General features: G+C 35.7%; 2 protein-coding genes across 2 annotated transcripts in view; both read left to right on the top strand.

Annotated features, from left to right (window-relative positions):
• The window catches only part of LOC102480511 (cilia- and flagella-associated protein 47), a 56,647-nt gene extending 43,858 nt beyond the window's left edge, over positions 1 to 12,789 (top strand). The window contains 8 exon segments of the mRNA XM_027765701.1: positions 811 to 963; positions 1,908 to 2,094; positions 2,195 to 2,291; positions 4,987 to 5,203; positions 5,509 to 5,750; positions 11,060 to 11,183; positions 11,185 to 11,251; positions 12,697 to 12,789. Coding sequence (XP_027621502.1) covers positions 811 to 963; positions 1,908 to 2,094; positions 2,195 to 2,291; positions 4,987 to 5,203; positions 5,509 to 5,750; positions 11,060 to 11,183; positions 11,185 to 11,251; positions 12,697 to 12,789 — 1,180 coding nt within the window.
• Positions 12,790 to 13,277: 488 nt separating this feature from the next.
• The window catches only part of LOC114004650 (cilia- and flagella-associated protein 47-like), a 66,692-nt gene continuing 62,912 nt past the window's right edge, over positions 13,278 to 17,057 (top strand). Inside the window, exons 1-2 of the mRNA XM_027765700.1 lie at positions 13,278 to 13,322; positions 14,540 to 14,662. Coding sequence (XP_027621501.1) covers positions 13,278 to 13,322; positions 14,540 to 14,662 — 168 coding nt within the window. The remainder of the gene's footprint in view (positions 13,323 to 14,539; positions 14,663 to 17,057) is intronic.

Here is a 17,057-nt window from a genome sequence, read left to right as displayed (position 1 = left end):
ATGAATGAGATATAAAATAATTTTTGATTAATTTATGTATGGTTTTCCCTATTGATTTATTATTGATATTTTTTTAATAAACTGATGTTTTAAGAAAGTAGCATGTTTAACATAAATATTCATTATCCTATATTTTTTCCTTTCTAATTTTGATCATAATGATCTGAAAAAAACAAACTTTTAGGAAACATGAATCAGATTTAGATCTAGTTTCTTAAAGTTTCATTTGTAATCTAGAACTAAATTGCCTACTTAAGTACGCAATGATAGACTTAGAGTAGATGCCATTACATCCCAATGACCTTAAGAAAAAGATTTTTACAGCCAGGAGATGGTGGATACATACGGCCAACTGCATGGTTCAAATCCTGGACCTGGTGGCTCGAAGGGCAAGCTGGGAGCAAGTATGTGCATACCCAAAATGCCGAGAGGAGAATGGAGGAGAAAGGATTTTGGCATGGCTATCCCCCCAGGGGTGATTTCTCAGTTTTCCTCTCTATATCTCTTTTTCTCTATCTCTGTCTCTTTCTGGAGAGTGCATACACCGTATAGTGTAAAAAAAAAAAGGAAATTTTTTTTTGATTAGTTTAAGAAAAAAATTAGGTCTTACTGTAGTTCTATAGGCAATAATGTTTTCATACAGAACAGGATATGAGAGGAAGGGCTAGAGTATGTCCTAGTCACCATTCTTTGCCCAAAACCAGACACAAATTTGTTAGGAGGCACTCAATAAATGCTAATTGAAAAATGCATATATTTGTGTTTACATATATGTGTATATATATTAACATGACTCGCTTATTATCATAGGACAATTTTCACAAAGATTCCAAGACATAACTATGTGGATCCTGATTTTTCATACAGTCTATTTGAAAAAGTAGAAAAGAAAGCAAACAGAATCTACTATGATTACTATATTACAAATTCAAGAACTGTGCGCATGCAGAAACAAGCAGATAGGTAAAGTTCAATTCTTCAAACCATATGCAGCAAGTCATGGTGTCTACAGAGCAAATATATTTTTCTTTACTCTTTAGATTTTTTAAGATTTTCTTTACTCTTTAGATTTTTTAAGATGACTTAAATAACTTTTTTTTTTAAAGAAAGATTTTTACTGTAGGGCATGTGTGCTAGCTGGAGAGAGAGAGAGAGACAGAAAGTGAGAAATCACCCCCTCGGGAGGATGGTCACGCCACAGTCCTTTCACCTCCATTCTCCTCTCTGGATTTTTGGCACACATGCACAGGTGCCCAGCATGAGTTTGAAGCTACTGGGTCCGGGACTTGAACTGCAGTTGACTCAGTGGGAATTCAGTGAAGCATACACCATCTACTGGTCCCTTAAATGACATTTTAATGTATGATAAAAGGAAAACATGGAGCTACTTTAATTGCATTTATTTATTTATTTTTAATCTGGGAATACCTTAAGGGGTTTCCCCATAGGCAAATCCTAAAATAGGGATTCCAGTGCTTTATGGAGAGTGTGCTCTCAGGAAAAACCTGTACTGGATGAGGTAAGCAGCACAGGGCATGAGAGAGAACTGAGAAAAGATGTATTCAAAGAATGTTTCTACTCGGCCTGATGCCCAGGATCTCTTGAGCATAAATTATACCACATAATCCCTCAGCTAGAGGAATTTGTCTTTTGTGCTCCACATCAGTCATTGACTATAGGCTGTCCCTCGGTGCAATGGGAGAGGGCTTGCTTCCTCGCTGAGATGATTGAGAAGGGGATCCTCTGAGCAGAAGGTAATCTGCAGATTAATGTACCAGTATTGGTTAAGTTGATAAAGAGTGGGGCACAGACTACATGCACTATGAGGAATATTTGGATTTAACAATGTGTTTTCTAAAAAACTTGGCCTTAATCACTTAATATTTTTGCTTTTTTTTCCCCCATAGGAAATACATGTTTGCACATAATAATACAGACATAGGCATACAGCCCGGGTCAGGGCTAAAGTCGCCCTCACTCTCAGAAACAGACATAGAAGAGCCGCTACCTTCTTCAGAGTGTTCAATCAAATCTGACCAATTGCTCAGTACCAGGAATATAACATCCAAGGAGGAAGAGTCCCTGAAAAGAAAGGCATGTGCAGTATTGTACATTTAGTTACACTGTGAGAATTCTTAAGATAACTTTTGCTAATATGGAATGATTAATTTTGGAAAATCATGATTTGTCATAGGTTCTCAAAGGACTTAAATCAGCCCCATCTACAAACCAAGAGAAATATGATTGCAGCTTAATTTTGACCCCAAAGCAAATTCATCAAGTAATTATTGGTAAGGGTATACAAAAATGCACCATAGTTTTTGTTTTTATAAGTAGATTTAATGGGATATTTTTGTATTGCATAAAATGCAGAAGTTTAAAGTATGCATTTCATTGAATTTTAGTAAATTTACAGAATTATGCAACCACCATCACAGTCCAATTTTAGAATACTGCGATAGCTCTCATGCATATATGCCATTATTCCCTATTTGTGCCCCCCCAGACCCAGACAACAATTAATCAACTTTGTTTCAATAAATTTTCTTGTTTTGAACAGTTCATATAAATAGAATTGTGTAGTTTATGATATCTTGTATATTTTTTTCTTTCACTTAGCATAATGTTTCTGAGGTTCATCCATGTGGTAGTATATATTAGCATTTCATTTCCTTTTATATTTAAATAGCATCATGATTTATGGATATCCCACATCTTGTTGGTCACTTCATCAAGCTGATAAACACTGAGCTGTTTTCATATTGCGGCTCTTGTGAATAATAGTACTATGAACATTCACACAAAATTCTCTCAGTAAACATATTTTCATTCATTTTGGTTAGATTCCTAGGAGTGGCATTGTTGAGTTATATGGTAAGCTCATATCTAACTTTTCGAGAAACTTCTAAATATTTTCCAAAGTGACTGCACCAAGTTACAATCCCACCAACAATGTATGAGGCTTATGGTTCTCCATAAGCTTTTTATTTTCTATCTTTTCTGATTATAAACATCCCAGAGTTTGTGAAATGTTAGCTATTGTGAATTTAAGTTGTATTTCTCTAATAACTAAGATGTTGAATATATTTTCATCTATGTACTTAGAGAAATGTCTATTTAAATCATACACCTTCTTTGAAGAAATGTCTTTCAAATACTTTACCCTATTTTTAATTTGGATATTTGGTGTCTTATACAACTCTTAGAGTTGTAAGAATTGTTTATTTATTTTGGATATAAGTCCTTTATCAGATATATGATTTTCAAACATTTTTCTCTGAGTATATGACTTGATTTTTTTTTTTTCTTTCCTGTTTTTAACTATTGCCAGAGACAGAGCATGGGGAAAAGTCAGGCCACAATCCCTTTTCCATTTCTCCATGCTGTTGGGATTTGGGGCACACATACACCTGATCTGTTTCTCAAGCCACTGAGTCTGGGGCTCATTCTGTGGGGTCAGTCATGTGGGATCCTGTTGCGTTAACCACCAGACCATGGAGTCAGCCCTCTTATTTTCTTAATGATGTTATTTAAAACACAGTTCTGAATTTCAAAGAAATTTGACTTATTAAATTTTTTCTTTTATAGATCTTGCTTTTGGTTTCATGCCCCCAAGATCTTCGCCTAACCCCAAATAAAAAAATACTTCCTTTATTTTTCTTCTAAAATTATGATTACTTTAAATCTTTTATTTAGGACTACAATTCCTTTTGAGGTCATTTTTGTTTATGGTATGAGTTGAAGGATATCCAGTTGTCTCAGCACACTTTGTCCAAATATTATCATTATCCTCATTGAATTGCTTTAGCCCATTTTTCACAATTAATTGGCCACATATGTCAGAGTTTATTTCTGGATTCTCAGTTCTGTTCTATTGGCCTTTATGTCTATTCTTCTTACAGTTCTACATTGTTATGGCTACTCTAAATTTAGAGTGAGTTTTAATTTGATAATTATAAATTCTTCAAATGTACTCTTCTTTTTCAAGATTGCTTTAGCTATTTGGGGCATAAATAGGGCCTCTAAAAGACCATTTTGTCTCCTTTCTCTGATCTAGGTTTTAAATTTCTGGCTGTTCTCTAGCAGTATAATTATAGCAGTATTGAGATATCAGGTCATGATTTGGGCTTTTCCTAAATGTTTGCTTGAGGCTAGGCTGGGAAACAGCACAATACTGTCTTAAAAATGAACTGGGTCTGGCTATTGCCAGGATAGGCAGGGGCACATGAAAGAGTCAAAGGGAAGATGTTCAAAGGAACAAAATTTCATTTAGATAAGTTTAATGATAAACCATATCACTATATATATATATTTATATATGAAATATATAGTCAAAATATTATTTTACACATTATTAATACATGCAATTTTTATTTATCTGTTATACCTTAAGAAAGCTGGGGGTGATTTCTTGCTTTCTGTCTGTCTCTCTCTGACTCTCTCTGACTCTCCAGTGAGTGCACATACCCTTTAGCAAAAATCTCTCAACAAACAAACAAACAGACAAATGAAACTCTACACTTTAAATATGATCATTTAATCTATGTCGGTTATAAGTAAATTAAAGTATTACAAAAGGCAGGGTAAGAATTATAATTATTAAAATGGTTATAAACCTTCAACATTTAAACAGGAAAACCTAAGCAAAGAGTTATGAGAAAATTAAAAATTTCTGTACATTTTAAATAAGTGAAAAAAATTATATTGGTAAGAGTAGAGAGGGTATTGGCGTTTTGCAAATTAATGTACTAAGATAAGCTATAATAAGTGCTTATTATTTTGTCATAAAATTCTCCATACAATTAGAATATATTTATATTGAATTTTAGCCAACAATCTTAAAACATCAAATTGTGGTCATTTAGATAGAAAAAACGTAGTCAATAAATTCTGGTATTACAGAAAATAGTTTTATATCTCATTTTCATGTAACTTAATCGTAAATTAACATATTTTTCAACAATAACCTGCTGTTCATTTCTCCAGGGCCTTCCGTTTTGAATTTTGGTGATATTTGTGTGAACTCCTCAAATACTCATCCACTGCATGTTATTAATATGCTATCTATACATGTTTTGGTCCAGTTAGATATTAATTTGGAAGAACTTCAGAAGACAAAACAATTTTCATATGTAGTTCCACCTACATCCAGTACTTATATTTCAATGATATTTGAGTCTTCTACTCATGGAAAATTTTGGAAGTAAGAATCGTTTTCAAGTTCCTGTTTTTCAGAATCAAACTGTCCTTTTGTAGAATATATATTTATTTGCCTAAGTATTGATAGTATATATTATATTTGGTTCTCAAACATAGAAACTCTATGTACATCAGTTTATAGATTTAAAATCATATTCCAGTGGTAATCTATCTTTCATAATTATTTAGAAGTATTATATACTAAGAATTAATTTTGGATATTAATAGTACATATGTTTTTACATGGAACTGAATTTGATTACAACTAGCTATTATCAATTAAATTGGGATGCTCTTGCTGTGTTGCAGGTCTTTTACCTTTACAGTAAACAATGTAGTTGGTGGACACATCCTAGTGATGGCGGTTGTCCTGCCAGTTAAACTTGAGCTATCTTCTAATGAAGTAGTATTGAGACCAAGAGGCTTTTCAGTGAAATCATGTTTTCGGGGAACTGTTAAGTTACATAATCACCAGAATCGTTCTACTCAATTTGAATGGCAACCACTAAATATTGGAAAAGGGATGGCATTTTCCATTCGTCCAGCTAAAGGTAATGATATTTGATTTAGAGACTCATTTATTCATTTGCTCCTGTACTCAGTCATTAATTATGTGTTAGATGTGTACTGTATACTGGTGATAAGAGCATAGAAGTAAATGAGACACTGTCATAAGAGGTGTTTATTTTTACCTACAGAAGTATAATTTGAAAATATGGGTCCTGTATTAGAACGTTCCAGAAAAAAACAGAATCAGTAAGAGAGAGATAGAATATAGGAGATATATCTACATCATCTATATCTCTATCTATATCTGTATATATATTTGGAGAGAGAAAGAGAGATCAAGATTGATGTTAAGGACTTGGTTAGAGCTCATAGGATTATGGGGTATAACAAGTCTGAAATTTGCAGGACTAGCTGTGAGGCTGGGGACCCAGGGAAGAATTGATGCTGCATTATTTAGAACAAAGGCATTCTGTAGGTAGAATTCATTTTTCCTCAGGGCCCTCCGTCTTTTCTCTTTAGCCTTTCAATTTATTGCATAAAGCGCACCCAAATTATGGAGAGTAATTTGGCTGTTAATTAATTTCTTATTATCATTATATAAGCATATGAAATTATGAAGTTATATACTTTGGATAGATTAGCAATTTTTGTCAGTTAAATATTTTAAAAGGTTGACTGATTTACAAATTAATTATATATAAAACATACCATCACAATGACATCTAGACTCATGTTTGACCAAACAACTGAGCCCCACAGCCTGACCAAGCTGACAAAATTAGCCATAAGAGATACTGATAGACAAAGTAATTTTTTATTTTGTTTTAGTTTTAAAATGATGCTAATACATGATTTAGAATGACTTTAATTTTGTTAGAGTCTGAATTCTTTTAGAATGATTCCCAAATTATTTATTGTAAATGTTTAATACAGCTAATGAAATCTAATTAATACAATAAAGAACTTAAAGCTATTATTTAAGTAAGAAAAAGTTTCACTGATAGAAAACAATCTCAGATTTACCATTTTTGATGGTTCGTAATATTTGTTAACTGTTCTCTTAACTTTCTGCCATTCTCTGAATTCCATATAATGTTTCTGTTAAAAAAAAGGACTCTGGGAGCTGGCCCTATAACCTTGTGGTTAAGGAAGCCAGATCTCATGTGGCCCACTACAGTTTAAGTCCCAGCACCCTACACCTGAGCACATGTGCATGCATGCCCCAAATCATCTTGACAGGATAGAAAAATAGAAGAAAAGCGATTATGACATGACCATGCCCTATTAGGCAGTGCTTCCTTTCTGTCTCTAGCATGTGCACACACCCTCTGGCAATTAAACAGTGGACTCTGGTAACTGCTAGACTGTGAGTTATCTAGTAGTCTATCAAATTTGGCAGACATCACGTGATGTGCTGTGTGCACATGAGGACACCAGCTATCATTTAAGGAGGTAAAATGACAACTTAGAAGTTGATCAATATGGTGTCAACTTTTTATGTACATGCCATTCCTTTCCAGCTAGAAAGATCCAAATATTTCTGTCTACAGTGGCTCACATACGTTTTGATAACCAGCTAAAGTCCAATTCTGCTAAAATGAAAAGTAAAACAAACTCCAGAATCGTATAGTCCTGATTTTAAAACTAGTTTTAGTTTCTCACTAACTCTTTTATCCTGAACAAAGTGTTCTATAAGCACTCATTTCCTCATCTATAAAATGGAGAGATAAATATATATCAAAAAATTTAGTGTGTGGAAAACTTCTATAATGCCTGTAAAAGAATGTCAGAGGCATGGATAGCTGTCTGATTATGAGAATTTTCTCATTCTGTTCAGACCTGTTTTTCCTGAAAATTTGCTCAGAGTAGTAACTGATTATCATTCATCTTGCCATTCATCCCAATTATCAATTTCTTACTCCCTGCTTCCCATTTCTCCTCCTTTCATTTCTTCTCACTCTAGTTCCCTTCCCTTTCTCCTTACCTCCTTTATATCTAATTAAAGAGTAGTCATTATTTATACATCTAAATAGATTATACTTCAGATCATGGAGGAGTTCTGCTTTGTAGAAATTTCACCTTAAGTGTATTTTCTTGTGAATATCAGTGTTTTCCAAATTAGGATTTTTAAAATGTGACTCTACAAGTGTTTGCAACAAGAAGTGTTATAAAAACAGTCTTAACAGGCCAGCCCTATTACCTAGTGGTTAAGGGAGCTGGATTCTGCATGACCAACCATAGTTCAAATCCCAGCCAAGGTGTCATGAAAACCATGCCAGGTACATGTGTGTGCATAATCTATATCCTGACAGGATGGAGAGGTGGAGAAGGAATTGCAGCATAACCATGCCCCATTAGGGGATGTTTTCTTCCTCTTGCTATTTCTCTCTGTGTCTCTAGTGAATGCACACTCCCACTGGCAATTAAAATATTAGGTATTAAGTTAAATTCTTGAAATTTTAACGTGGATGTATAGGGAGAGATTTGACCTCTTCATATTGATGTATAATCCTTTCATTGTTCTCATTTCTTCTCAGAGCACTGAGATGGCTTTATTTACAACATTTAATCTTTATTTCCCATCACAGTCTTCCTCATTCCATTTCCTCTTCCTGTACTCCAAGGTGCTAACTTTTACACTCCCCTCAGGCTTTGTCCTCCTGTAAAGTTTCTGCTTATTATATATGTCACAACTAAAATATCACCTCCATATACTTAAATTTCTTCTGCTTTTTTGATGTAATTTAGATTTTGCCTCTTTCTTTTCTCCTCCCATTATGCCTTTGTTATATCATCACAATTATTTGTTTTTACCTGTCTCCAATTGTTGTAGACATTGCTAAGCCCATCTCTGATTCCCATTCCCCTTCCTGACAACACTCTCATTTTGTTTGGGACAGCAATGCTGTTATCTAAAAAAACTCTGGCTCAGTCTGGCCCATGAGATATGGATAGAATTTCCTTTAGCTTCATCCACCTCTTATGTGTGTCATTTCAAGCACTTTTACATACATGAGTTTATTTAATGCCCACAAATAATCTCTGGGTTAGATACAACTGTTTTCACTATTTTATATATGATTAAATTGACTTACAGATAGGTTAAATAAATTGCCTAAGGTCTCAGCTAGCAGGTTGAAGATCTGAATTTTTTTTTTTTATTTCTTACTTCTTTATTTTTGTTAGAGGGCACATACACTCACTAATGAGAGACAGAGAGAGAAAGAGAGAGAGGAAAGTACCTCCCATAAGCGGTAGTCTCACTGCAGTCCCTCCTCCTCCATCTCTCTGTCCTTTCAGCATTTGGGGCACTTAATGTACACATGCTTGGCCTGTTTCTCAAACTGCCACATCTGGAATTTGAACTGCATGGTCAGTCATGTGGGATCCAATGCCTTGACCACTAGGCCACATGGGCAGCCTCTGATCTGAAAATCCAGCCAGAAAGACTAGGTTTGGAATTTGTGCTCTTTTTTTTTTTTTTTGAGAGGTTTATACTATAGGGCACATGCATTTGCCGGAAAGACAGAGAGAGACAGAGAGACAGAAAGCCCCCCCCAGGGGGGATAGCCACACTGCAATGCCTTCTCCTCCATTCTCCTGTCGGGATCTTAGGCACGCACACGCACGTGCCATGTGTGAGTTTAAGCCACCAAGTCTGGGACTCCAACCACAGTCAACTACATGGGAGTCCAGCAGTCCAGCAACATAGTCATAATGCTATCTCTTGGTCCCAAGAATTTGTGCTCTTTTAACCACTATGGTATAAGATAACTTTGCACTCTGAGGGAGGCCACATCATAAGGAATGGTAATATAAGAAGTCCAAAGGTGGGGACCAACAGTTAGCATAATGGCTATGTCGCTGGACTCCCACGTAGTCGACCATGGTTCGCGTCCTGGACCCGGTGGCTTAAAACTCACTCTGTGTGTGTGTGCGTGCAGACAGATAGAGAGAGAGAGAGACGGAGAGATAGAAAGCGAGAAATCACCCCCCAGCGGGGATGGCCACGCCACAATCTCTTCTCCTCTATTCTTTTCTCGGGATCTTGGGCACGCACGCACACGCGCCCGGCGTGAGTTTTAGCCACTGTGTCTGGGATTCGAACCGTGGTCGACTATGTGGTAGTCCAGTGACATAGCCATTACGCTAACTGCTGGTCCCTAGACTTTTAACACTTCTACAACTAACTCTCTTCTTCTTACAATCAACTGTGCCTAGCACAGTGTTGGCATTTAGGAGAATTAAGAATATCTGATAATGGGTGTTCTCTGGGCATCATATACTATGTTAATTTCTGTATGGCCATTGGAAAATGAGGAGTGGTCACTGTATCTTTTTTTAGGATTGAGGCAACGGCCATTACACAGAAGTCAACATGACCTAGGACAAAGTTTGTGGAAGTCACTTGTTTCCTATTCAGAATCCTGTGCCCTTGAATCTTAGGGACTCCTTTCTATCTGAAGAACTTCTCATTCTTTCATCAAGTGTTGTTTTCCTTATTCCAAAGGAGATGATGAATTTAAACAGATATAACAGTTCACAGCAAATGTGCCTGATACCTCGTGCTTTCTCAATACATACGAATTATAGAAATGTGTTAATTATTGAAATTATATCTCTAAGGTTGTGTATGTTTAAAAGGAAAGTCTCTGGTAATGATAATTCCTCCCTCTGAAAATGGAATGAATGTCTGACGTTGGTAAGTATTTCAGAATGAGGGAAACATATGAAGAGGGCAATGTGGTTAGGGATCACAAATGATTTTCTATTGTCTCTATATAAAGCCATCTCTATTCCTAGACGATATGCTCCATTAATACATTTTCTGTTGTTTTCCAAACATTGCCATAGTTTTGTCATATATTTTGAGTATCCTATTAAAATTGGAAAATAAGATGTAAATAAGATATGCATTTAAATATTTTTAAAAGGTTTTTGCCCTAGGGCATGTGTACTTGGCAGAGAGAGACAGAGACAGAGAGAAAATGAAAGTGAGAAGTCACTCCCCAGGGGTGATGGCCATGCTGTAAACACCTCTCCTCCACTTTCCTTTCAGGATCTTGGGCACATATACACAGGTGCCCAGAGTTTTTCAAGCAACTAAGACTTGAACTGGGAGTAAGCCATGTGGGCTCTAGCACCTTAAGCATCATGCCAACTGCTGGCCCACATTTTAGATTTTAATTCAAACCCTATAGGTTTATACTGATTCGATAATCTCTCACTATTTTTAGAGATTTATCTTCATGCCATGATATTTTTAGCCCAGCTATTACTTTGAATATTAACAAAATAAATATAATAAATATGTGATACACGTTTTATTTTCTCTGTATATCCTCTATAGGCATTGTTGAAGCATATTCCTCATTAGAATGTGAAGTAACATGGCATCCAGGCTTCAGTTCTCCTGAAAGAGGAAGATTTATTCTTCATGCTTATGAAGGAAACACAACGACATTAAAATGTGTTACACGTGTAAGTATTTCTGTGAATATCATTTTACTTTGAGGAGTATGAATTTGTTGGGTATACATATGTGTGTTTAGTTTTGTGTGTGCTAGTATATATGCATATGAAAACTCATTTTTTGCTCAATACTTAATTAACTTCATGAAGCCATTTGTCTACCATAGATGAAGACTTTGATTAAAAAAAAAATTGTTATCTACAGTTATCTCAAAATCCAAGACTTTTGTGCCAACAATACTCGGCTATTGTTAGAGCCTCTGTAAATATGTAATACTATCATGGGAGTCACTTCAAATAATTTCTTTCTTTCTTTTTTTTTTTTTTGGAGAGATTTTCGCTATAGGGCATGTGTGCTCACCAGAAAGACAGAGAGAGACGTAGAGACAGAAAGCGAGAAATCACCCCTCCAGGGGGGATGGTCACACCGCAATCCCTTCTCCTCCATTCTCCTCTTGGGATCTTGGGCACGCACGCACACGCGCCCAGCATGAGTTTTAAGCCACCGGGTCCGGGACGCAAACCGCGGTCGACTATGTGGGAGTCCAGCGACATAGCCATTATGCTAACTGCTGGTTCCCAAATAATTTATTTCTTAATAGACACCACATAAAAATAGATCAAATTATATTTTACCCTATTGTATTGCATTATTAATATTCTGGTAGTAACTGATAATTTGGTATGAAATGAACCATATAATTTACATAGCAAGGAAATAAAACTTAAGTTTTTTAGAATGTAAAGTATAAAAGCATGGAGAGCAATGATGATACTGGAGACAGTGGATGAGGAGGGTGGGAAATGGGGGAGGGTGAGAGAGGGAACCAAGGGGAAGAAGCAAGAAACAAAACATTTGAGGGTCATAAAATGGAAAGAAATCTGTTTAATATAATGTATATGGTAATGTCTTTGACTGGACTAATATGCAGTGTATTCATGATGGGAAAATTCATTTGGTATACTGTAATGATACATAGTGATTAAATGTAAAAAATAAAATGAAAATAAATAACAAATATTAAAAAAAATTTAAAATATAATAAAGTGGAAGCTTCTCTAGATAGTTTTAACTTTCTGTGGCAGAGCCCAGAAGGCTTTACCTTTATGACTCTCCATCACTAAGAATGCACTATACTTGTGTACCAAATTTCCCACCCAGTGTTTTTAGAAATATAACTCAAGCCAAATGTCATTTAACCACATCCCATCACTATGTCTAGCACATGATTATTCTGTTATGTATTTCAGCTATGAGGGATACTGTAACCTTAAGAGATGAGAGATTCATGTACTTTAGTGATGGCTAGTGACAATCAGGACCCAGTAGGTTCTTTCCTCTGCTCCAAGCTTGAAATATGCCACTTCCTAGTTCTTATTATGTGTAGATTTCTTATTATTTTCAAAATTGTCTATTGACATGTAATATACACATGGAAAGGCACACATATTATAAATGATGTATCTATCAATTAATCTGCACAAACTGATAAAACCTTTGTGACTTGCTTCCAGATCAATCCGATCAAGAAACAGAATGTGATTAGCACTACAAAAGAACCCCCTTTCCCTCAGCCTACCCTTCCAGTCACTATGTGTCCCTCCTAGGATCATCACTTTTCTTACTTCTAAGAGCATGGATTAATTTTGTTTTTGAACTTGACATTAATGTAATCAAAGTATATATTCTTTTTTATGTATGGAATATTTGGATTATGATTATTTTTTTGTGAGATTAAACTGATGCATGTGGTTGTAGGTTATTTGTTCTCCTTTCTGAATAGTATTCCATTGTGTGACCGTGCCATCATTTATCCATTACATAGTTGATAGAGATTCAGGTTGTTTCAGATGTTTAACTAATATGATACTGGTGTATTAATATTCTTATTACATTCTTTCAGTGACTATCCATACACTTTTTAAAAAACTGTTATGTATGTAATTGTGTTTGACAAATTTACTAATGTAAATTAGCTCACATAATCACCCCATGTGTATCTAATCTAATCAATAAAAGATAAGCAATTTGGTAATTTAGATTTAGCATTAATAATAGATACCATTCGTTGAGTAATTACTGTGTGTCAGGTGCCATGCTAAATGCTGTTAATGTATTAGATAATTTAATCCTCATAACTGTATGAGGTATTTACTACTAACCCAATAGATGCTTGAAGATATGGAGCATGGAGTGGTTCAGCAACTAACACAAGTTCATACATCTAGTAAATGCCTTATTTGGCATGTATATCTAGTATCTATCTGGCACCATAGCTTTTGTTATTACTCTGTATGATACAATTTCCTTTCTGTTTTCTGTATACCAGGATTGGATAAAAATGAAAATCTGAGCTATCAGAATAATGACTTGTATTGTTTTAGATAAGCTTTTGAAGCCCTTAAAGTTAAGTGACTGATAAGGTGTTACTCTTAGGAAAGTAAAGATTGAGAAAAATTAAGTAATTAAATAAAATGTTCATTTAAGGTATGTCATTCATTTATGAAAGACTGACTTTTTTTTGACTGTTTCCTCCCTTTTTGCTTTGTTTAAAAATGTATTACTCTGGGGCCAGCAGGTGGTATAGTGATTAAGGTGCCTGGATGCTTGCTCCCATTGGTTATAATTTTTCTTGTAAAATTGGAGAAGTAGATAATACTAACCTTTTCAGAAGTGTTCTATGATGTTCTTTGTGGGATGAAGAGGAGGAGTCTTGTGCCTCAGTAACTCTGTGAATCATAGTGTACTTCATCCCCATTCTCAGATGTGCAATGTATATATTGTCAACGTATTAAGTCCTGTGAGAAGACTTCTAGTAGAAGCATGTCTGAATCATTTCACTTGACTCCTTGTTTTCCATGCTTAGTGACCCTTGGCTCTTAAAGTATTCTCTGGGTAAATGTGTGTGTGTGTGTGTGTGTGTGTGTGTGCACACGTGTGTGTGAGGGATCAGTAGATGGTGTAATGGTTATATCACTGGAATCCCACACAGTTGACCACGGTTCGAGTTCCAGACCCAGCAGCTTAAAACTTACACTGGGCATGTGTGTGTGTGTGTGTGTGTGTGTACGCGTGTGCATGCATATGTGTGCCCCAAATTCCAAGAGGAGAATGGAAGAGAAGGGATTATGGCATGACCACCCTCCCTGGGAGGTGATTTCTCTCTTTCTGTCTCTTTGGTGAGTGCAAATACCCTATAGCAGAAATCTCTTAAAAAAATATATGTATGTAAATATATTGATTGTAGAGTAATTTACAATGTAAAATACATTAAACTCACTTTATGATGAAATGTTTAAAATATTATATTTACTATTATTTCAGTTGCATTTTTTCCTTTCCTCCCCTCATTACTAGTTTGGTCACACCAAGGTCTTATACTTGGAGTCAAGGATACTCTTCAGTAACAGCCCTCAAGGATTAACATCTTGGAGGAAAGCTATTCTTCACAATGTAGGACTAAACCATGCTTATTTCAAGGTAATTCAGAATTTGGGTAATTTATCATCTGGATCAGATCACATTCTGATTTTGGATCAACTTTGTGCTGTGAATACTATGAAGTTAATAGTTTATTCTTTGTAAATTGACTTATACTAATTTTTAGATATTCCCAATGAGATTTACCTGAGTATGGGTCTTCTAGTTTGTTCTTTTAATTTCCAATTAGAATTATTCCTCTTGTTTTTTATAAAATCTCTCCTTTCTTCTCCTGTCCACCCCCACTCCTTTCTTTCTGTCTTTTATCTGGTTTTATTTTTTTAAAAAGGTACATGTTAGAAAAATTTTGAAAATATACATTTTTAACTAATGTGAGTCTGTATTTAATTACATACTTTTCCTTTTCTCCTCATTTCACTCTGTAATCAAGACTGGTCCGATTATAACTGAGACCTGGATGCCATTGTCAAGATCTTCTGTTTACGAGTGTTCCTGATTTAAGGGGAGGGAGGGTCAAAGTGGAGAAAGGATTTTTTTTTTTGATTATTTTTGTTTTTTAACAGCCAGAAGCTCTCCCGAGAGAAGGAAAGAGAGAGTGAGAGAGTAAAAAAAGAAAGCACCCACCAGAGTAGCTTGGTCTGCTGCAATTATTTTTCCTCCATTTCTTCATCCCATCAGGATTGGGGGCACACACACACACACACACACACACGTACGTACCTGGTGTGTTTTTCAAGTTGGGATTAGAACCATGCTTAGCTGCTGTGCAACAGGACTGGCTTGAATTTTTTTCCTTTCTTTTTATTTTACTGAAAAATATATTCAGAAACCCCAGTACAGGTAATAGAAATCAGTATTTGAGATCTTTCATTCAGTGTGTATATTAACATGTCTTAATGTGCCCAAATCAGCTCTTTAGCTGAAACAAACAAACGAGACTATTTCCTCGTGTGCCGAATGAGTTCTTACTTAGATAGTCAATTTACCTAGATAGTTCCCTTGTTTTCCAAATAATTTTGACCAATTTCCTTTTAAATTATTCTGGTTTAAAGCAGGGTAAATTGGTCTAAATTGACTTCTGACAACTATATCATAAATCTCTTGGTAAAATCCTTATAACATTTTTTTTCCTTATAACATTTTTGACAATCAAAATGCTATCTTAGATGTTATAGGCTTTCTATTAAGGAGATAATAAAAAAGATATAATTTTATTTTCCAGAATCCCTACTAACTTTCTTTTCCATTTTGAGGATCAATGAGAAGCAAACTGTTGAAGGAGTATCTAGAATGTTGTAATCTTTTCTAACAGATATATCTTTTAATTTTTGCAGTATTTGCAGCACTCCAGATAATAAACTTCATCATCTTATTTAAATGCCACCAGTGAAGATTTTGTTTTCTGGGTTAAGGCTGCAATTCCTCGCTGTAGTCTAAACTATTTGTGCATGTGGTATTTTCTTCCTTTTCTATTTTTATTTATTTATTTTTAAATTGCTATAGGGTTCATGTGTATCTGCTAGAGAGAGACTGGAGTGTGGAGGGGAAGGAAAGCACTCCCTCATGGGATGAGGTCATGCCACAATCCCTTCTCCTCCACCCATCCCTCCTTTCCTCCTTCCAGGATTTTGGCATGCATGCACATGAAGCTGACATGCTTTTTCAAGTTGCAGGGTTCAGGACTCAGACAGCTCAGTTGGTCATGTGGGATCCAGTCACTTTAACTACCAGGCATGGGCTAGCTTATATCTCGTATTTTCAAATACTATATCGTGTATATAAAAATACAATGGCAGGCAAAGCCAGTAGCCTAGTGGTTAAGGGAACTGGATCCCACATGACTGGCAGTGGTCTGAATCCCAGTCCTGGCAGCTTGAAAAACATGCCAGGCTGTTGAGTGTGTGCACCCAAAATCCCAACAGTATGGAGAAATGTAGAAGGGATAATGATATGACCACATCCCATTGGAAGGTGCTTTCTCCCTCTCGCTTTTTCTCTCTCTCTATGACAAGGTATATATATATATATGTATATAATTTTTTTTAATCAAACACTATTATAAAAACATCTCATGTCCTGTGCTTGGAGATCCTCTGAGCAGCATTGTGGAAGCTTTCCTTTGAAAGTTTTGAAGCAGTAACTTTAAAGGATAATGTACAGCCACAGTTCAAATTCCAGGCCTGGTAGCTTGAAAATCACACTGAGTGCATGTGTGCATGGCCAAAATCCCAAGAGGAGAAAAGGGGAGAGGGGATTGTGACATGACCATCCCCCCAGGGGGTGATTTATTACTTTCCCTCTCTCTGTATCTCTCTGTCTCTCTCTTCTCCAGTGAGCACATGTGCTCTGTGACAAAAACATAAAAAAAAGGGACCAGCAGTTAGTGTAATGGCTATGTCGCTGAACTCCCACGTAGTTGACTGCGGTTTGAGTC

The sequence above is a fragment of the Tupaia chinensis genome, unplaced genomic scaffold (genome assembly GCF_000334495.1).
Source record: "Tupaia chinensis unplaced genomic scaffold, TupChi_1.0 Scaffold139466_1, whole genome shotgun sequence".
Classification (NCBI taxonomy): domain Eukaryota; kingdom Metazoa; phylum Chordata; class Mammalia; order Scandentia; family Tupaiidae; genus Tupaia; species Tupaia belangeri.
Note: the sequence above shows the minus strand (reverse complement) of the source record. Positions and strands in the feature narration are given on the sequence as shown.